The sequence below is a fragment of the Vicugna pacos genome, unplaced genomic scaffold (genome assembly GCF_048564905.1).
Source record: "Vicugna pacos unplaced genomic scaffold, VicPac4 scaffold_21, whole genome shotgun sequence".
Lineage (NCBI taxonomy): Eukaryota > Metazoa > Chordata > Mammalia > Artiodactyla > Camelidae > Vicugna > Vicugna pacos.
The window spans coordinates 22,951,824-22,974,575 of record NW_027328742.1 but is presented as its reverse complement, the minus strand read 5'-3'; the positions used below and the strand labels follow the sequence as shown (position 1 = coordinate 22,974,575).

Sequence of the window (22,752 nt, the reverse complement as noted above, 5' to 3'; positions counted from 1 at the left end):
ATTTTTTAATTTGCCAAGGATTTAAATAGATACACAATTGGCCAATAAGCATCTGAAAAGATGGTCAGCATCACTAGCGAAATCAAAATCAAAATGATATCTCATTTTAAACTCACTAGGATGGTTATAATCAAAACATGGACAATAACAAGTGTCAGTCTGGAGGCAGAGAAATGGATACCCTCAATATGCAGCCGTTGGAAAGGGGCAATGGTGCAGCTTCTTTGGAAGAGCCCGATGTTTCCTCAAAAGGTTAGAGTTATGTGGCTGAGCAATTCCACTCCTACATGTAGAGTCATCCTTCAGTGTCCTCGGGGGGTTGGTTTCAGGAACCCCCCACCCTGGATACCATAATCCAAGGATGATCAAGTCCCTTTGCAATCAGCCATCTGGATCCATGAAGTGGAAACTACAGATATGGTGGGCCAACTGTACAGCCAACAGAATGGAAATGTATTCTCACAAAAACTTGCACATCAATATTCATAGCAGTATCATTCAGAGTAGCTAAAAGTCACTAAAAATATCCATCCATCAATGAATGGATAAACAAAATTACCAAGAATAGTCCCACAAACTTTTGGTAATTGAATCTTTGACAAAGGAGGTGAGAACATACAATTGAGCAAAGACAGCCTCTTCAGCAAATGGTGCAGGGAAAACTGCACAGCTGCATGTAAATCAATGAAGTTAGACTACCCCCTCACAACATACAAAAAAATGAATTCAAAATGGCTTAAAGACTTAAAATTGTAGACAAGACACTATAAACCTCTTAGAAGAAGACATAGGCAAAACATCTGACATATATCTCAACAATATTTTCCAAGAGCAGTCTACTCAAGCAATAGAAATACAAGCAAAAATATACAAGTGGGTTCTAATTAAACTTACAAGCTTTTGCACAGAAAAGAAAACAAAAATTAAAGCAAAAAGACAACCTATGGAGTGGGAGAAAATAGTTGCATTAAATGAAAGTGACAAGGGCTTAATTCCCAGAATATGTAAACAGCTTTTACACATGATAAAAAAGAAAAACAAACAATTCAATCCAAAAATGGGCAGAAGACCTAAAGAAACATTTCTCCAATGAAGACATACAAATGGCCAATAGGCACATGAAAAAATGCTCAATATCATTATCAGAGAAATGCAAATCAAAACTGCAAACAAGTATCACCTTTCACCAGTCAGAATAGCCATCATTCAGAAGTTCATAGACACTAAATGCTGGAGAGGCTGTGGAGAATTGGGAACACTCCTACACTGTGGTGGGAATGCAGTTTGGTGGAGCCATTGTGGAAAACTGTATAGAGGTTCCTCAAAAGACAAAACCTTGGGGGCCCAGATGACACAGCAATCCCATTCCAGGGCATATATCCGTAAGGAAACGTAATTCAAAAAGACACTTTCACCCCAATGTTCACAGCAGCATTATTTACAATATCAAGACATGGAAACAACCTAAATGTCCACTGACAGACGACTGGATAAAGAGGTTGTAGTATATATGTCCAATAGACTACTATTCAGCAATAAAATAATGCCATTTGCAGCAATATGAATGGACCAGGAGAATGACATTCTAAGTGAAATAAGCCAGAAAGAGAAAGAAAAATACCATATGAGATCGCTCACATGTGGAATCTAAAACAAAAAAAAAAACAAAAACAAAGGAACAAAAAGATAAACTTATCTACAGAACAGAAACAGACACAGAGACATAGAAACCAAACTATGGTTACCAGAGGGGAGAAGGTGTGGAATGAATAAATTGGGAGTTCAAGATTTGCAGATGCTGAGTATGTATACAATAAACAGCAAGTATATACTGTATAGCACAGGAGAATATATTTAATAACTTATAGTAACATGTTTAAAAAGAATATGAAAATGAATGCAGGTATGTTCCTATTTAACTGAAGTTTTGTGCTGTACACAAGAAACTGACGCAACACTATAAACTGACTAGACTTCAATGAAAATATTTTTAAATAGACCAAAAACGAAAAAAAAGGAAAAGGATATTATCAAACAAAAAGAATAATGTACTGATTCAGGCTACAATATGAATGAACTTTGAAAATTTATGCTAAAATAAGCCCGTCACAAAAGGGCAAATAGTGCCCTTTAAGGTGAACTGTATCTAAGCATTTATTGTACTACTCCTGTAAATTTTCCGGAGTTTTGAAGTCTATCAATATCAAAATAAAATGTATTATTCATTAAAAACTTAAAACCCTTCCTCACAGGAGGGCTTTAATTATTAAATGCAGAAAAGCATGTAAAACTCTTGGAACAACAATTTTCACGTCCACACACAGTCACTGCTGTCACTGCCACTCAGAGTGTGGTGCCAGCGCTGATGAGAGCTGCCTCCACTCGCTCCCCTGCAGACAGGAGTGAAGGCCTGAGCTTTGACAGGCAGGGTTTGCGTGAACCTGGGTCAGCCACAGCCACGTCCCAGACTCTGCGTTACCCAAATTTCTTATACAAACTGCAACATGTAATGTAAACACTCTAGAGGGATGTATCTTACAACACAGGGAATACAGACAATGTTTTACAGTAACTATAAATGGAGCATCTATTGTACACCTGAAACATATATTTTAAATCAGCTATGTCTTTATAAAAAATTAAAAAATAATTTAAAAATATTATCCCTTTAATATTCAATTTGGTTTTTAATTAACTACTAAACAGCTTAGAATATATAAAAGCATTTAAGTGTGATGTTTGTTTACATATTTATTTACTTCAGCCTCCTGCTAAAAGAGAAATTAAACAATTTTTAAACACAGCTTAACAACCATAACAACAAAAAGGCAAAACTGAGAGTGAAGAGAAAATGGAGATTCAATACTTAAATGAAACCAGGGGGAGGTAAACTCATAAAAATGGATTCCATGAAGTCAGGGCAAGTGTTAAAGGCCGACTAGAAATTCAGCTGTAAGATTCTTGGCAGCTAAAGCAAAAAGAAAAAGATGATGGGGCAGGTGGTAGAGCGTGTGCTTAGTGTGCACAGGGTCCTGTGTTCAAGCCCCAGGGCCTCCACTAACAGATAAATATACCTAATTACCTACCCCTCAAAAGAGCCCCAAAGAAAAGAAAAAGAGAAATTTCTTTCCAAAAAAATCCTGATATTAAATTTGGATTAAATACTTTAAAAATAAAGGGAAAATAGAAAAGATGAGTGACACTGTGAACAAAAACCCCAGCTGGGCTAACAAGCTAAGTCACAAATCTAAGTGTGATAAGTGTCGGTTTACTGATCTAAGTTTTGCTGGGCTAACTCGCAAATCTGAAGTTCAGTGTCAGCTTACTGGGCTAACAAGCTAACTCGTAAATCCAAGGTCAACAATTGTCAGTAACGTGATCTGTTCCAAATTGATAAGCTTCAGTGTACTGATTCCTTGCTTTTTGTTGTTTGAGCCTTATTGGCTAAAAGCCCCATACTTGTAATTAACCCTATAAAACCTCATGTGCACGTCTTGGATTTGCTCAGGGCTTGGGAACAGAAGCCCCTCTGAGCCCGCTGGCATAATAAATCTCAGTACTCCCACCCTCTGAGTGCTGCTTATTTCTTGGCTGGCCTGTTGTTTCCGTAACAACACAAGCGATAATGCCCGTGAGATAAATCTGCGATGGCTGCTGGCAGGTCCATGTCTCATGTGGGAAAATCTGAAACATATTTCTCACCACTCAGAGTCATCCTCAGCCCACCCCACATCTCCCGCTGTTAAATGCAGGAACACACGCAGGGCCCGGCCTTTGCTCTCTCTGTGTCATCACAGTGAGACAGGATGGAAGGGGGCAGAGCAAGCCATTCAAGAAAGACCACAGCAATTAACATCAAAATGGTGAAGAATTCAACCCCCAATAGGTCTTGAGGCTCAGGATGAAGAGATTTAACTTCTAGTAGGTCTTGAGCTTCATTATACACCCATTGTAATAGTAACATGGTGAATAACACGGCCCCAGGCACCATGGCAGTCACAAGGCTAGCCACAAAAGGTCAAAGGGTGGAAAATGGCCAACTCCCTAGAATCCCAGCCCCTTGCCCTAAGGCTGGTCCTTCTACTTATTAGCATATGAAACCACGAAGCCCAAGAAAAGGAGCAACACAGAGCCACCTCCCAGGAACCCCTCTCTCTACCTCTTCGGAGAAGGCCCACACTATTTCTGTGGAGTGTGTGCCTACTTTTAATCTGAGCATCAAACCCCCATACTTCGTGACGTTTCTCATGCCTGTCAATGTATCTCTCTGAATAAATCTACCTTTACTCAACACTGGCTTGTTCTTGAATTCTTTACTGCATGAAGCCAAGGAACAAAATCTGGTGGGGCACATCCCAGGGGCTCAACGGAAGCCTGGGACACAGCCCTTCTCATGCCCCACATATTTTTTCTTGTATCAACAGGACTGGGATGTGAAGTGAGGTCTGAGGCCCCAGCTAAGGGACAGAAGCAGCCTCCAGGTCTCCAATTGGTGGGCAGCCTCTCCCCCATCAGGGGCCATGGGGTCTGCCTGGTTCTCTGTGTTTTTTTGTTGTGCTGACTCCCCAGTCAGAGAGATTTCTCCTTAGGCCTGGCTCCACAAAACCCTTCTCTCCAAAATACAAGCACATCATGTCACAATCCTCTTGTTCAACCATGAATTGTTCAGCCAACTTTTTCCTTCCCCAGTTAAGTACCTAAATGTCCTCCCTGCCATCCCACCACTTCTTTCTTTTTGAGAACTCTGCACTCCCCACACACCATCCTGAACGCAGGTGCCTTGCTGGCTGGGACCGAGATGTTTCAGTCTCAAATATCCTGAGTCCTTTCTCTTTCCACTTTCTAACTTAAAAAGGCCTTCCTGTGTCTCCCACCGCTCTGATTCTGAACGTCAAAAAATGCTCAGGTTACATTCACTCTGTGAATACCTCCCAGGTTTTGGCTAGGTTTCCTTCCCAAGATCTTCATTAAGGAGCTGCATCAAGAAGTTTAAAGGGGCTATTCTTACATTTGAGTGGAGGAGCCTGCAAGAAATTTAAATGGCTTTGAAGAGAGAGTTAACCAGGGACAGAGAGGTCGCAGGTCCTAGTCAACAGTGTCATGAGGCAAAATGTTCTTCAAAGGCTCAGAGTGGCTTCTGAACACGGAGTCAGCAGGGAGGAGGTGACAGGCAGTGAGTGGGGTGAGAGACACAGGGTACGGTCCCCCAGCAGGGGAAGAATTGGTTATTTTCTAGTTTTCCAATTTCTTACTACCTTTTTCTCTTATTGCCACATACCATTTCCTACGAATTAAGCATATCAATGTCAGTCATTTGGGCCACTTGGGAGAAGCTGCACGATGCCATTCACAGGGCTGGGACATGACAGCCACACCAGTCTAGGTTGAAAGACCAGTGGGGGTATTTCCATGGTAATCACGGGCATGCAGCAAACTCCCCAGCTTCAATGACCTCCTCTCAAAGTTGGCGCCAATAAAACTACCAAGCAAAATGCGTGATGATTCTGGCCAACATCTGTTTATTAGTTAAGTGCCTGTGACACCTGCCACTTAATAGGGAATGAGTACGATCAACGAGGCCCTGTCTACCTGGCCACACGCGCCCTGCCTTCCTGCCTTGGTGCAGCAGCACAGCTTGTTTAGCTGAGATGAGCGCCCCCAGAGCAGCCCCGACGGGAAAGCTCCCAGCTCTGCACGGCCAGACGTGTTCCTTTCCTTCTCAGAGCTGATCACAATTTGCTGTCGTCTGTTTTTATGTTTATCCCTTTTGTAACTGCCTCTCCTCCGGAGATTTTGCTCAAGCAGCACAGGACCAGGTGTGTCTTGTGGCCTGCCGGATATTCTGGGCTGGGAAACAGCCGAGCCCACATCTGGCTCTGGTGCTGAACGGAGAGAGCAGAAGGCCCAGGAGCCCATGCTGAACCGAGGCCCCTGCACACAAAATTATGGTCTGACTTTGGGCAAATTACACAGTCTTTTTTACCCTGAGATTCCTCATCTGTCCATAAAAATAACTGCCCATGGCACACAGAGTTACAAGTATTAAAGGAAATCACCAAATTCACAAAGTAGCCAAGGGGCTACCAGTGCATCCTAAACAGACACATGCTGCCTTTAAGGCTCTGACACACACCAAGCGTGGTGGTCGAACAAAGTGTACACTGCTAAGTGTCAGTGTGTTAAGTGCTTCATGTGTGCTATAATAATCTTCAGAACTTACAACAAGCCCAGGAAGTAACGAATATTATCATGCCCATTTCACAGACTCACCATCAGTTTAAGAGAGGTTACATTCAAGTCCAAGGCGCTATGGTGAGTAAATGGCGATTTCAACCTGAATATGGGCCCAGGCCTGGGCTCCATCTCTGTCCCATCCACCTGACCACTGCCTATGAATTCCACCTGTCCAATACCCAAGTTGAAGCCAGCCAGCTCTTAAATGCAATGTGTGTCACCGTTTGTCAATGTTGGTTCATTACCATAAACAGTTCTCAGAAAGCACTTCAGAAAGGAAAGTTGGACTCACATACCTGCCCACAAAGAAGAAGAATTCTGCCTTGCCTTCTCCTGTAACGTGCAGAAACCCTTCCCATTCACCACCGAATCCTTTTGTATGCTTCCTCCGTGTTCATGTTTACACATGGCTTATTAAAGTAGAAGTTACCTGCAGTAATTCCATCTCGGTTCCATTCCAAGCTTCCAGATTATCCATAATCAGGGTAATACCATAATTTTCTGTGAATGAAAACACTACAAATTGAATGAAAATATTGCAACCATGTCACTAAACAAAGAATGCTGAAAACAAGTCATCAGCGGCTGCCGCCACCCCCCAGTGAAGACAGGCCTGCAGCCATTCACAACGGTGCCCTCTGAGCAGACTCAGAATAAGAAAGGACAGATTACTGGCCCTAGATAGCTAGGTGCTTGTCTAAAGTATATATTCAGTCAGCCCAAATGTTGGCTTCCTCCCATATATTGAAAAGCATTAAATTCATGAACTTGAGATACCTGGCTTTCTTTAGATAACAAGCAATGTTTTATTGTTCTGACTACCTGGTCTTTGTTGTAAAGCTCCTATATAATCCTAGCTTCTCCCCTACTCTTGCGAGCAGTCCCTCAGAGTGTTCTGAGAGGCGGTCATCCTGGCTCGAGTCCTTCTGACAAATAAAACATAACTCTTAATATTCAGGCTGCACGTTTATTTCAATCAAGTCCCAGAATAGACACAACTCATCAATTGTGTAATGGGACACACTGGATCAGGAACCAAAAGAGTGTAGTAGTCCCTAAGAACTACGGCTCCCTCTTTCTTCCTGTCATTATACAATCCCACCAGAACTCATTACTTTGCTGTCTGCTCCTCTGGCAACCAAACTCAGAGAAGAGTCAACTCAGCAGAGCGTCCTGCTGGGGAGAACCCCCGCAGCAGCACTGCAGGCTGCCTGCCCTCCCGCACGCTCTGCCGACCGCTAGTGTCCTCCGTGGAAACCAGGCCAACAGAGCTGTTCCCTACAGCTACAAAGTCCCAAATATTAAATAAAACCTTTCATTTTATAATATATGTTACATATATACCCATCTCTGAAAACAGCTTTGCCAGAAGCCCAAATCTTCAACATTAATCTGCAAAGGCAAATCAGGTCCCCAAGGGAAAACAAGTCTTAAGACGATGCTAAGACCTCCAAAGTCCTCTCCACGACCATAAACCAAACTGCCTGTAGGTCTGCAGCTGCAGGAGGCTACATGTCTGCTTTTAAAGCAACCCCTTCCTGCCCTCGGGTGCTACAATGCCCTTCTACGCCCTCCCATCTCAGGGTAAGAGCACCCACTGCAGAACCTTGCAGGGCAGCACTGACAGGACTGGACAATGAGGATCAGAGCTAAACTAAGCCTTCTGATGACACGAGTTGTCACTCTGTCACTTTACAGATGAAGATATATATATAGAGAAGTGGGGTGTTTTTGTTCAAAGTCACACAGATAAAAAGTGACAAAGTCTATAACTCTGCTCCTCCCTCTGGTGTGACGCCCCAACTGGGACAACCAAAGGGTTCTTTCGTGCCTGCCTGACCAGTTCTTTCCTATCACTCATGACCCACCACAGGGTCTGAAATTAGCCTGCATTTGCAGCATCTTTTCCCTCCAGTTTCTCAGGAACAAGGCTGTTCGGGCCACTTTATGACTTCCAGGTCCCCGAAATCTCCGTGCTCAGGCTGCTCTTGCCTGTGCATCCGGCCCGCTGCTCAGAGGCTCTTCCTCCCCTGCAGGAGGACGTTTCTACTCTTCACAGGGACACCCCCTTAGGGGATCCCTCCTCTCGCCCTCAGCATGGCAGGTGTCCCAGGCCACATCGCGAGATGCCCCAATAGGACTGCATCTGCCCAGGTCTGCTAGTCAGACCAGCAGCCTCAGAGCCAGGGATTATGCCCAGGTCACACTGCAAACCTACTGCCCGCCTCACAGACCCCAGCCAGCAGGTCACCTGGAAGTCACAGCAAGTGCCCCACCCAATCCAGAAGCCTCTTCATTTCCCAGCACCACTGATGACTGGTTTCCAAACTTTGGTCAGTTTCGCACAAAACAACACCTTCTACTGTGTAGCGGGTGGTTTTTCCTTCTGCACCCCATTCTTACTGAAAACGTTAAGGGAAACCAAAAAGCCTCTTCTCAACCCTTTTCTGATGATACCCTCCCACCCACAATATACATATGCTCAAGAGATTTGGATCCACGTGATTTTGTTTCCCTTACGATAAGTGGCTCAAAACACTGCGGGATTATTTTTCCTTTGAGGGTATTAGGACTCAGTTTCTCGGCTTTAATCTGTTTTTGTCTTTGTCTTCTTTGTTCCTAGCAGTTGCCACCTCTTACTCCCTTCAGCAGCCTCCCTCCCAACTTCTAGTCTAGGAAATCAGCTGTGATGAGGGGCCCTGGGGCAGTCACAGACGATGCAACTAAGGCAAAGAGAGGCTATATAATTTGCCAAAGATATCACCTTCAACCCCCAACAGAGTGTGTCATGTCCCTGTGTTTAACTCTTATTCTAAGCAAGTTAACTTTTTGTAGATTATGTTTATAATGATGAGAAATCAAAATACATACAAGGACACACATCAACTCTAAGATATTCATTAACTCCACTATTTTGTTTCTATTTATTTTATTTGTATTAAAAAATTAAGAACCCCTGCAACCAATATAGCAAAATGTTACTGGGTTTTAAATACAGAATATAGAGGGGTTAAGTGTGTCATTACTCATCCTTATATGTATGTTCACAAGATAAAAATATTTGAAAGTCTCTCTCCCCTCTCCCTACTCACTACTGGCTCTCACCTGAGATCCCAGACCACACATCTAACAACCTTTCACTTTACCCACAGCTGAACTCATCAGTTTTCCCCCAGAAATCCCTCTGCAGCTTTCCCTCCTCAGAACACAGCAGGACCATCATTTAACTCATTAATCCACCCAGAAACCTGGGCCTTACTCCATCCTACCTTCACAGACAGCTTTAAATCTTTCTTTTTACCATCTAAACATGCCTTCAATCTGTTCGCTTTTACCCACTATCCTACCGCTCAAGTGGAAGCCACCAACACTGCCCACCTGGACTCACGAGTCTCCCAAGTGGCCCCACAGCCACTCTCCCCTACTTGAGACAAATGGGATTGTGTCACTCCCATGCTTTTTGGACTCTTTTCAGACCCACTGTTCATAGAAGAAACTCCAATTTCTTCACCTTGTGAAGGTGTTTGCCATGAAACTGTCAGCTCATGGAGGGCAGGGCACGCCCTCTCCCCTCAACCCCACTCTCTGGCAGAGCATCAGCTTGGGAGGACCCGCTGAGCTACATCAGCCTGTATCCTAAACCTGGTCTTGGGTTCTTAGCAAACTGCTTCACTTATCCATACATATCCAAGGTAGATAAGAAAGATTTTAGATGTTGAGCTAGACTATTCATTTGGGGATTTTGCACTGGCAACCTGCAAGTATATGTTCTAATGTTTGTGTCTTGTTAAAACCACACCCAGATTAAAGGAGTATTTGTGGAATGTCTTCGGAGTAAAAGGGTTCTGTACTTTTACAGATTTTATGTTTTATAACATGAATAACCCGGACAGGGTCACAAATGGAACCGCCTCACAAGTGACAGAAGACAGGTGAGACGCATATAGCAACAGGTCACAAAGATGGTAAGAGCAAAGTTGTTTCTCCAAACCCCAAAAAAATTCCTCCAAGAACAGAAAACTCAGAATTTTGAAAGTAAAATACTATCATATAAGGAAAGAAAATAAATAATCCTCTTCATCAGGGTTTCAAGATCTGACTGCAGAGTTATTAGCAGGTTATACTGAATCCTAGCACAGAAAAATCAGATGGACTACTGGTGAGTAAGTTCCAGGAAAACGGCAGTAATTCCTCCACTTGAAAGAGGACACACACTCACTTGTTCAAGGTGATTGTAAACAACATTCTGCAGAAATTCAGAATATTCAGGCACTGCTTCTAGATGGTGATGACACGGAAGGATGGCTTGGATGCATGCTTCTAACTGAGTCACCGGCATTCTTACACTGCAGGGGAAACGGAGGCCCTCAGCCAAGAGCAGAGATGTTCCTGTCATGTATCCCAGGTCGTGCCTCAGGGACTCAGTGTCCTGTAGCAGTCCGGCCCCAGGCGAGGACCAGCAGCGTGGCCCACCCAAGCAGGAAGGGCACTGTGCTTGAGAAAGCCCACACCAGATGGGAGCAAGAGTGGCTGGTGGGGTTTTGTGAACCTATGAATGCTCATAGAAAAACACCTGCATACATTCAAGTGATACAATTAACAGTAGCATTCTTTTTAACAAAATTTCAAATGTCAGTGGTAATTTTAACATTCCTTTTCTCTTGTCCCCTGCACTCTGAGACAGGCTTAGGCTCTCTCACACTTGCAGCTCTGATGCAATAGTTGTGAAGTTATTTTACTTTACTGCAAGTGTCTTCGCTCCACGTGTCACTGTGACTGTCATCTCTTAACACAGTCAGATATCTTCCTGGATCTCTCCATGAGTTCCTTGCTCCTGCTTCTCAGATCCTGAGATAAAGAACAGGTGAAGGCACATGACTGGAAAAGTCAATGTGGACTTGAGCAAAGTCCTCAGTGACCCCCTAGGTGAGTGTCGACCACCCCTTAGCTTTGATTCTCAAAGTTCTGCCCAGGGTGACATCCAGACAGGAGGGAGTCCTGGGCCCAATTAAAAGCTGTGTGGCTTGGGTGCGGGGAAAGGTGCAGGAGCTAGTTCCGTAGCCGGGACCCTCCACACCTCTGCTCCTCTCTCTCCCGAGGCCCCGCTGCCAAGCCCACACGTTCCCTGATATTCTGTCCTTCTCTTCTACTCTACTTCAAGCCCTTTTCCTCTTCCTTTATTCCCTGATTATCTGCAGCTGGAGAGATTTTTCCATCACAAAATCTGAAAAAATTTCCTGCAGCTGAAAAAGAGGTCTCCAGAGGTCAATGCCCATATGGTGGTTCCTGAAGAGAGCCCCTGGTTAGGGGGACCCTCACCAACACTCACGGGACATCAGGTATGTTACAGGGTCGACCACCCCCAACAAGAGTTTGCTGTGACCCCAAGGCACGCACATCATCCCTGCTCACTAAAGTGTAGTTGTAATCCGTTATTAAGAAGCAAAAATAAAAAAAATTCCTCATGTTTCTTACTAAAATTATTTATGAGTTAGAAAAAGAAATTGTAAAAGAAAAGAACAAATTTGACTCCATGTTAGATGTGTTCGTTTGGCTTTAAACCTGTACCTTGTTTTCTAGGCTCCGACTTGCTATCTCTGCACCTTTTGTAAATAAAAGTTGCCTTTAGCCTGAAATATCCAGGACAGCCTATTCTCCGGGCTCTGATCTTTAAGGATATTAGCTCTTCTACACTTATGTACAGATGGCAAGTTGCAAAATAGATAATAACCTTTCTTTTATTTGGAGGTTTTATGGGGGCACCTTAATTTGACCCACCATGGACAGCTGCAGGAACAAAGGATTCCAAGGACAAACATTTCGTACAGCGAGAAGTTTGCAACAACCAACCACATCCCCGCCGCTTTTTAGTATAAAAGGAGACTGAATTCTGCTTTGGGGAAGAGAGTTCTACTGGATATCAATATGCCATTTTCTGGGTCTGCCAGATTTTCAAATGAAGTCACTATTCCTTACTCCAACATCTCATCTCCCCATTTATTGGCCTGTCATGCAGCAAGCAGAACGAGTTTGGACTTGGTAACAAAATGACTGCATTAGAGGTAGTATGTCTCCACTGTTTCCTCATTTCCAGTATGTCACAACCTATCAATTTTATATGCTGTTTAACAACATGACAAAGACCTATTATACGGAATTGATTCCACAGAAATAAAATTATTTCTACTCCCTCAAGACTTTTTTCTTTTCTATTTTATTTTGTTTTGCTTATTGAAAAGAAAATAAAAGTCAAATCATTTTATTTCATGTATTTTTATAGCTACATAATGTAAATACTACAAAAATATTTAAATTGCAATAAAAATTGTTAATATATTTGTATAAAGATATATAAACAATCAATGCAGATTAGGAAAGGAGTAGATATTTACTAAAAATCTACTACACATCCAGTCTTTTACAAGCATATCCTGGAATATAAGCTCTATTATCCAGGGGTCCCCCACCCCCATTCTCACTGCCGATTCCCTTAGTAATCAACTACCAAGGCACCAGCATAGAACCATGCGATCGCTATTTTAGGTATAAATGAATGAATTAGCTCATTCAATTCTAAAACAGAAACCTTAAAATAAATACTGAACTTATTTACAGATAAACAAATTTGGACACAAAAAACTACAGTTTCTCCCCCAAGACACAAAGATAATAATTGGTAAAGGCAAGATTTGAACTAATCTGCCTGATTCTAAAGCTAAGGTGGAAATCCCCTTCGACTGTGTAGGTCCAGCAGCACAGCCCATCACCCTATCTTTGTTCAGATCTGGCTTTAGACAGCCTGAGACAGCACCCCATTCCTATGGAACTCGAGGGCAAACAATAACAATAAGGATTTTATATTCAGTAGTTTCTTAGGTCTCAATTATATAAAGTGTCAGCAGGTCAGCAGAAAACTCTGGGAAATATGAGTGGGTCCAGAGCTTTTCGCTGATAAGAAACTCAATCTATCAGGACAGAGTGACCTTCCCATGAGTGGCCTCATGAACATAAACTAAAGGCAGCTGAAATGAAAACTAGCAAGAACATGGAAGTGAAGCAGGAAGGATCCCTACTATCCCCTGCCCAGTTGCCTCTTCACCCGCGTGGACGAGATGGCAGAAGACCCAGGTTCTTGTCTAAGTTACAACATCATGGATTCTCACCCATAAAATGTTGCGACTCTATGCTGTCTTAAGTCCTTTACAACTAAAATATGATGACACCAATATCTCAGCGGAATGTCTATGTCTCCACTTTCTCTCTTCTATTAGGAGACTATATCTATGGCCACAAACAGAAATTCAATTAAAAACACCATGCACGAAGCCTGGTGAAAGTCTGTGTAAGAGACATTGTTCTCACTCTCTGTGAATGAAAACTCAGAAAAAGTGGACCTTCTCCCTCTGCAAGTGGGAGGTAGACTGATTTTGTGTGTGTGTGTGTTTGCACGCACATGTGTGTGTGTAAATCATATAAAATATATTCTGGGATTTGCACAGTTTTTTTATGATACTATCATTTCATGAGGATGAGCCAACCTTTAAAGTAATTTGAATCTATTTTTCTGAGAGGCTCTTTTGGTGGAGGATGGGAAAGGGGAAAGGAAAGGAGGAAAGAAGTAAATGAAGCAAAGCTGTAAGAATACTGCTAGGGAAAGGCAAGACATTAATTTTGTTCCTACTTGCATCACACACAAATTAGGGACTGGCTTTCCCCCATGTCTTGTCAAGCACTGAGCTGCAGAAGAACAGGCGACAGCCCATTTCTCACTGAGCTTGTGACTGTATGTGACATCTTATAGACACAAATTATTTAACCTGATCAAACACTCTAGCAGCAGGATGTAATTCTCCTAATTTGAGAGACAAGAAAACAGGAAGTGAAAGACGGTATATAGCTTGACAAAAGTCAGAGGACAAGTAAACTAAAGAGGATGAATTCAAACTCAGATCTGAATGCAGAGTCTGATATTCCCACTCCCAGGGCTGGAAAATCCTTAACACAAGGTTCCCCAGCTCCTCTGCATTGTTCCTGGCACCAAGCATTTCCCATGGCGATGGTCTCCAATTCTCAGACACAGTGCTCTGTGCAGCCAATAACCTCCATTCGACCTTGATCATCTACCTGCCACGCCTACCAGGCTTCACCATACAGGCAGGAAAGCTGGATTTCAAGTGCATACAAAGCCACCCTGGTTTAAGCTGGACTGTTTATCAGCTTTTCCAGCATAAAGGCAGCCATGAAAGTGCTCACAGTTTGTACATGAGCCACACTACCTCTCTCCATCTGTCTCCCCACCTATACTACTTAGCTATGACCATTTTGAGAATCTTGGAAACAAATTTTTAAAAACAGAAAAGAAAGGATTCTGTAACAAGTACTTAATACTTACAATTTTAAATGAGAAGTTACAAAGTGAGTATTTACAAACCGAATCTGCCTTCCTAGGTGTCAGTTTTAACAGTTAAAAAACATAATAGCAAAAATTTCTCACTTAAAAAATTAACAAAAATATCAACAATAATCTGGAATAAACTCAAAAATAATGCCCATGTTGTACATGGAGAAAGTACAGGACTGTACTGAGGGGTAAAGTAAGAAGTGTGAAAGTAGAGACATCAACCTTTTGTATGGAGGAAAGCAGTTTTAAAGATGTACGTTCTCCTAAAGATAATTCAAAATTACTAAAAAATCCCATGACAACACTTATCTGTTTTTTTTTAACTTGAAAAAATTATATTAGAATTCTTCAGGAATAATAAAGTCATAATACAAGCCAAGAAATTTAGGGATCGAAAAAAGAATCAAAAAATTCGCACTGTAATATATTAAATAAATTTTTACAATATGTAAGATATAGTGCTAGAGTAAGAAAGTAAGATTGACAGAAATAAATCATGAGCTCAAAAAGAGACTCTAGTATACATAAGTATTTTTTACAGGTGGGATTTCAAATTAAAAAGCAAAGTATGAATTTAATAATTGTCTTGTTACAATCAGAGAATACCTGGAAAAAACAAATTCTATTCCCGTCAAAATGACCACAAGAAAAATTACAGAAAATGATGTAAATATTAGAAAGTACTAATAAGAGCAAATACAACTCTTTGCTCATATCAATTCAGCTTCTCCTCACTGTAACAAGTACCATTATCATCTCCATCTTAGAGATTAAAAAAACCTACAGAAGAAATTTATACCATTATAAGAAAGCATTTCTAAGAATAAAACCCAAAAATAAGACATTTACTATCTTAAGATTATTTTGGGCCACAACAATAATGAACCTACTGAACAAAATGAAAGGCAAGAAATGACAAGTAAAAGCTCTCTGATACATGTTGATGGAGACAAGGGGTTAATGTTCATAATACACATTGAGCTGTCACAAAGCAGCAAGAAGCTCCCCCACTTAAATGTTTGCAAAGGACAAAAGGGATCATTCACTTTTTAAAAGTCAGATGGCTAATGAGTGAAAAATGCTCAAAACCTCACTGGTCATCAAGTGCAAACTAAAATAATGAAAATCATTTTGCTCGTCATATTGGCAAATATGTTTAAAAGATATTATAGCTAGTGTCCATCTTTGAGACAACAAACTGTGAGCGATCTTTTGGAGGATGACATGTCAATGGATATGTAAACTCTGAAAAACGTGTGTGCACACAGGCTGAACTCCACTTTTAGGAATCGTTACATTTAGAAAAAATCAGTTCAAAAAGATGTACTCATCAGGACATTTGCACAGCACTGTTTACAATGGTGGGAAGAAATGCTGAAGTGAAATCATATCCAGCGATAGAGAATTGGTTACATAATTTATTCTACATCTTTTCATTCCCCACAGGAGAATGAATTTCTAGATTCACTTGAAAGCATCCTGTGATGTATGAAGTTGTCACATCCAAGGACTAAATTTCCAGAAACCTTAGCTAAAGGAATACTCATACAAGATCACAGGAATGTTTGTACAAGAAGGATGCCAGTCAAACACCCTTTCTGACAGTGGAAAATGGAGAAAACTTAAGTGTTCACCATCAAGACAATGATGCGGTAAATCACGGAGAGCTGTGGGCACTAAAGTTGCAGCGTTTCGGCGTGGTCCAAGGCCTTGTCCACAGTACTCTCCCACGAAAGGTGTCGTTACACAAGAGACCAAACCTGCACATCAGGAGACCCCTTTACTCTATCTGAAAGGACCGGGTGAGTCTGGAGTGGGAGGAGGTTTATGATATATACATTAGTGAATAAACCGAGCTACAGAAAACATATAGTATGGCCTTATTTTTCAATAAAGCATATATACACACACATATACATAGATTTCTCATATACGTGTATGTATGTGTGTATATATATATGACAAAGGCATAAAGGTCATGAAATATATACTCCACATTGTCAGCAGCTTTTACTCTCAGGAAAAAAGGGGAAGGGAAGTAGGGGACTTTCGGTACCACAACAGATCTCTTTTCAGTATTCCAGTTAAGTATACTTGGAGTTTAAAAGTTTATTTAAGTCCAAAGTAAAATGGACGATGCCTCCACAAGACAGAATGCTATACTGGTCATTAAAAATCATGCCAGGGGAGATAGAATATTGTAGAAAAATGTGTAATAAGCCGAATGGAAAATGGAGGTGTCCACACAGTAAACAGGCACACAGTGCTCGCTGGTTTTTATGACAGAGCTGATACACACTGATGAAAAGAACAGAAAATAGATGTTAAAGTGTTAATTATTATCTTTGAGTACTGGGACCAGGATAGACCCTTTTGACTCTTTTTTCAGACTTTTATATTAAATACACGTTATTTTTCATCTGAAAAATGCATTTTTAGATGTCTAGTACCACACATTGGAAAAAATACATGAGTAGTTACAGAAACAAATAACTAGGAGACACCGCAGCACCGTCACACAGTGTAGAAAGGGCGATCCTGAATAACACCACGCAGTTACATAAGGACCCACAAAGTGAGAGCACCCGCTGTAACAGGACGCGGCTCCCTTCCATTTGTCAGTTGTGTCTTCAGGGCTGAGGCATTTCTGAGCACGGCCAGTGTCAGTGCTGGTGTCTGGATGGATGCCACTGGAGGTGAGGGCACCTGCAAGCCGAGAGGAAGAACAGAAGTAATCCTCTGCTTTTTCTGTCTTGTTTCTTTGTTACTTTTAAAGAGAGGCGTAAATAAGATAAACTGAATCTTCCTTACTGAAATTTCAGTAATGAAGCCATTTTTAAAGTGTTCACAACTTATATTCTGCCTATGACTGTCTTTTCAAAAAAGCCTCATATTTATTAAATGTTAATTAACTCAGTTAATTAACTACCTGTTGAAACCTTTTAAAAAACATGAAATGCACTACGTGAAAGCACCACAAATGCAGTGACTAGCTCAGCTGTCTTTACGGCAGTGCAGTCAGCCCCCACCATCCCGAGACCCTGAACTCCTGATGCTGGGAATAGAGCACGCTGCTTCCTCAGATGGAGAGAAACGGTAAAAGCATTTTCTGAAATCTACAGCACTGACAAAACATAACTGCTTAATCCCAGGCTCCTTTGAGGCTGTCATTTTCCGTTTCTGGCCAACACCCGTCAATGAGCAGAACCACCCCATTCCCGACTCATGGGACTCACGTGGGCAGCAGTTTTGGAGAAATTTCCAGTTATAGAATGTTAACCAACTATACATAAAACTCTGAAAAAGAAAAGATGCAATACTCAGATTTTGGAAGACACTCAAAATATTCTCCTAAGTCTTAGTATTTGGAAAGTCTGGGCTTCTCCTAAGCCACTTATTTATTTCACAGCCAGTGAGCATCTCCCACAAACCCTGCTTCCCTGTGTGTGCTGGGAGCCTCAGGCACATTGATGCTGTCTATCTTATAAGTCACAAGGCAGAGGCGTGTGTCTCATGCCTGCAACTCTCACACAGGCTCAACTCCGAGCCTCAATTTGTGAACTTGGCCCCATTTTCTCACCTGTTTATTTGGTATCTGTTCTTCTGTAAGCTGCCTGAAGTGCTTCTTGGAACAAGTCAGAAGAATGAGTGGGTAGAGAAATGGACAGATGGACAGGTGAGAGATGGGCAGACAAACAGGGAGACGCCAAGAGAAGGGGAGCAAACAAAATTTCCTATGCAAAACCCTCTTCTAGTCAAGGAAGAAAACCATCACGAAGAAGTGTGAAGAGGCAGGTGGCTTAGGACTGTTTCCTGGATTCCATCAAAAGTCACACCACGTGATGAGAGGGTAGAAGTATAAATAATAAAAGAAAAAAAGCATTCATGTTTGAAAAATATATCTACATTATGTACTTTCTAAAGAATAGATTTATATCAGCAAGGCTCAATAACACAATCTTTGGGTATTTACAGAAGTGAGAATCCCATCTCCAATCCGCAAGACAACCCTTCGGAGCACTGAGGGTCTACACGGTGCGATCATAAAGCCGTAACCGCAAAAGCTGTGCTATCCTGCACTTACGAGGAACGAGCAGCTGTGCTTGGCCTGCCCACGCGCGTCGTTTACAACCCACAGCACCTCTACGGGGGAGGGATGACTAGTGAGCCCTGTCTCTGCAGGAAAGAAAAAAGTCCGGGAGAGGCTAAGCCGACCTACAAGTTCTCCATTTCACAGGACTTGTCACTCCAGAGCAGGACTCGAACTCGGCCCACGTTTGTAACCACAGTACTACCGTAATTTATGTGCTTTTTGTGTGTATAATACATTTGTTTCTGGCATGAAAGTGTATTTAATAAATGATCGGTTGTCTTGTATATTTCATTAGCTCACAATCTTTATATTTTTGAATTGTACTCTTCCCCTGGAGAAATGAACGGAAAGAGCAGTGGTCAGAATGAGGTGGGGCTTCATTCTTTATCTGTTACCTCATCTCATCCAAGTCCCCAAGCAGGGAGAAGGAGCAAATGTTCTCTTCATCTTTTAAAGAGAGGGCTCCAGTGATGGTGATTTACTCAACTCCAAAACTAAGTCTGGGGGAAGGGCACATGCAGCAACGAGAGCAGTATCATCTGTAGGAAGGCAAAAAGAGCTCAGGGGATGGCTCAATGGGTCAGCCTGATTTAATTTCAATTGATAATTCAATAACACACTCTAAAAATACTAGCATGCAATGGATTTGCTCTTTCTTGACATCTAGCAAGTTTCCACAGCCGACATGTAACATTATCATGAACTAGTGAAAGGATGAGTCCACAGACAAGGAAAATCAATGCCACAGGCAGGCTGAAACCCAGGCTGGAGGAAAGGAAGAGAAAGGGCATATTTAAGAAGAGGGGAAAGTCTGGGAAAAAGACATCATCACAAGGACTCTCAAGCATCATCCAGCAATCATATAATCATTCTTTCAAGAGAGTTACTTAGGTCCTATTTTGTGCGAGATTTTACAAAGGGCAAAGAGAGACCACAGTGTCCATGGTGGCAGCAAGTTGCGGGGCTATAATACAATTCTAATCTTGGTACCATGCACAATTGTCCTCAGTATAAAGGCAAAAATTAAAGTAAAATAATACTATGTAAACCATACACATTGCTGAAATAAATTAAAGAAGACCTAAATACCTGGAAAGACAAACCACGCAAATTCCTGGATCACATGACAATATTCTTGGGATGGCAGTGCTCCCCAGAGTGAAGCACACATACAACGTGGTCTTGATCACAATCCCAGCGGGCTCCTCAGCAATAACTGACTAGCTTCTGCTACAATTCATATGGGAATTCGAGGGTCTCAGTAACCTAAACGTACCTGAAAGAGTAGAACAAAGTGAGAGGACTTGTAATTCTCAATTTCAAACATTACAACTGTATCTACAAGTGAGATTAGAGGCCATTTTTAAGGTATTATTGTGTTTATCCTTATTTTCTAAATTCTGTACAACGAATATACCTGTTAGAATAAGAAAAATAAAAACTAAAGTATCTTTTAAAACATGCACACCGATTCACTCATTGGGGAAAATTATTTTAACTATAAAGAGGTAAACAAATATCTAGTGAAAAAGGACTACTTAAAAACAAGTCTGCATTTACAATTTTCATAAATTGAAAACTGAAAAGCACAAACACATCAAATTTCTAGGGAGACTGGTGAAACATATTAATAATTATTTTCAAAAATTCTAATTGCACAATGAAAACACAAGAAAGAGAAAATCGTGATTGACAGGAAACTGCGAACACGTGGAGAGCAAAGGCCTTGAAATCACTGTTCCTTTAACTCTGCTACTAGCTCAATAGGAGAGGAAATTCCTCACTGAGGGGACAGTGGAATCCCATGCATAAGATAGGATACACAGTACAAACTGCAGTAGTATCGGGAGTGAATATGTTAGAAGAATTCTGAAGTTACAACATTGCTGAAAAACTATAAAAACACTGACAGACAGATTAAAACACACAGTCATACATATTATATAGAAACATGAACTCTGCTCCCATGTTGCATAGAAATACAAACATATTTGTTCATTTATGGGCACTGATTACTTTATCCCAGGTAGAATATTTCAACTAAAACAAATAATCAATATTACACTCCTATTGTCAAATGTACTTGATAACTTACTCTGCTATGTAACCATATGTGTCTAAGATAGATCTAAAATTAGTGAAAAAGAGCTTTGTATGGTTTCTTGAATTCTTCTCAAAATTCCAAGCTTAATTTTAAAATAGATCTGAGCAGTATTTCTATATTATCTTTTCCCTTGTGAAATGAACAACACAGTCTGTTGTCAAAATTCTGTCCTTACAATGATTCACGAGCACCATATCCTCACAAAACTGCTGGACAGCAAGTCACTATCCAGACACTGTGACCAAATAAATGAAACAGAAGGAAGACAGTGATCCTATTCTGGAGGGCTTATAGTCTGTGTCAACACTGGGGTTTTTACTTGATTGGTTTGATTGGGTAGCAAAATAAAATCAATCAAGTACTTTCTTTGAGCATTCTATAAGTCATGACTGTTTTTAGTGTCATGAGCAGGAAAGACTTAAGCATGACTTGGTTAGGTCAACTAGCAACAATCATCACTGGAGAGTGAGTAATAAAGAAGTTAACTGATAGCAATGCTTCTGCCTACATGAGACCTAAAATAAATCTACACTGATAACCGAAAGGAAAATAAGGAGATGAGGTCCCCAGTGAGAAAACAAACTAACAAGAAATCAAAAAATGAAAGTCATTTTCATTAACGATTCCAGGCAGTAGTGGAGCATGGTGGTGAAGATCACAAATGCTGGGGACAAACATGAGGGTCTGAAATCCCACAGCACTAGGTAGATGTGACACTGATATTTCAGTGAAATTTTCTGCATCTCAGTCTCCTATCCATAGACTGGGGACAACAACTGCACCCATCTCCTATAACGGTCCTAAGAATTAAGTTATTTTATATATAAAAGCTTAAATAAAATACCTCAGAGTTTAAATAATACCCCAAAAGCACAAGAAACAAAGAAAACAGAGACAAATTGCAGTTCATCAAAATTTAAAACTTTGCTACAAAGGGCACCATCCAGAAAGTGAAACAACAACACAGAGGAGAAAATTTTTTCAAATCACTTATCTGGTAAGGAATTTGTATCTCAAAATGAAGAAAAAAAAAAACCCTACAACTCAACAATAAAAAGGCAACTCAATTAAAAGGTTAATAAAGTATCTGAAAAGGTATTTTTCAAGGAAAATATACAAATGTCCATAAAGCACAATGTAATGATGTTCAATAGCATTAGCTGTAAGGGAAATCAAGTCAAAACCACTAGGAGAAACCGCTTCACACTCACTACAATAGGGTATAATAAAAAAAAAAGCGTAACAAGCACTAAAGAGGACACAGAGGAAGCAGAGCACGCAGCCCTTGCTGGTGAGGATGTAACACAGCATGGCCACTTTGGAAAACAGCCTGGCAGGGCCTCAGAGAGTTGAACATTTCGTTTCTGACTTACCCAGCAATTCTGCTCTCTGGGCACACACGTAAGAGAACTGAAAACAAATATCCACATAAATAATACCACATGAGTGTTCACGGCGACATTACTCATCACAGCCAAAAACAGAAACAACACAAATGCGTATCACCTGATGAATGGGTAAACAGAGGGGCCCAGCCAAAGAGTGGAATGTTATTCAGCAATAGCATAGCATAGAATAGTGACTAAGGCCACAACATGAGCAAATATTGAAAACGTTACTCAGTGTGAAAGAAGTCAGTCACAATAGACGTTTCCACTTATATGAAGTGACTCGATTTACATGAAATGTCCAGCACAGGCAAATCCACAGAGAGAAAAGTGGCTCCTTGGGGCTGGGGGAGGATGGGGAAGATGGGAATGTCTGTTTATGCGTACAGGGCTTCCTGTTGGGGGGATGAAAATATTCTAAGATTGAATGGGATGCACAATTCTGGGCATAGAGTAAAAACCGATGTACATTTTAATGGGTGAATTGTATTAAAACTCTTAAGAACAAAAGGACCTTGGGCCAGTATCTTCC

General features: G+C 41.2%; 1 protein-coding gene across 1 annotated transcript in view; it reads right to left on the bottom strand.

The window, feature by feature from the left end:
- The window catches only part of LOC140694287 (uncharacterized), a 145,803-nt gene that overhangs the window by 7,013 nt on the left and 116,038 nt on the right, over window positions 1-22,752 (bottom strand). Inside the window, exon 10 of the mRNA XM_072957599.1 lies at window positions 17,208-17,341. Within this exon, the coding sequence (XP_072813700.1) occupies window positions 17,208-17,341 (134 nt within the window). The remainder of the gene's footprint in view (window positions 1-17,207; window positions 17,342-22,752) is intronic.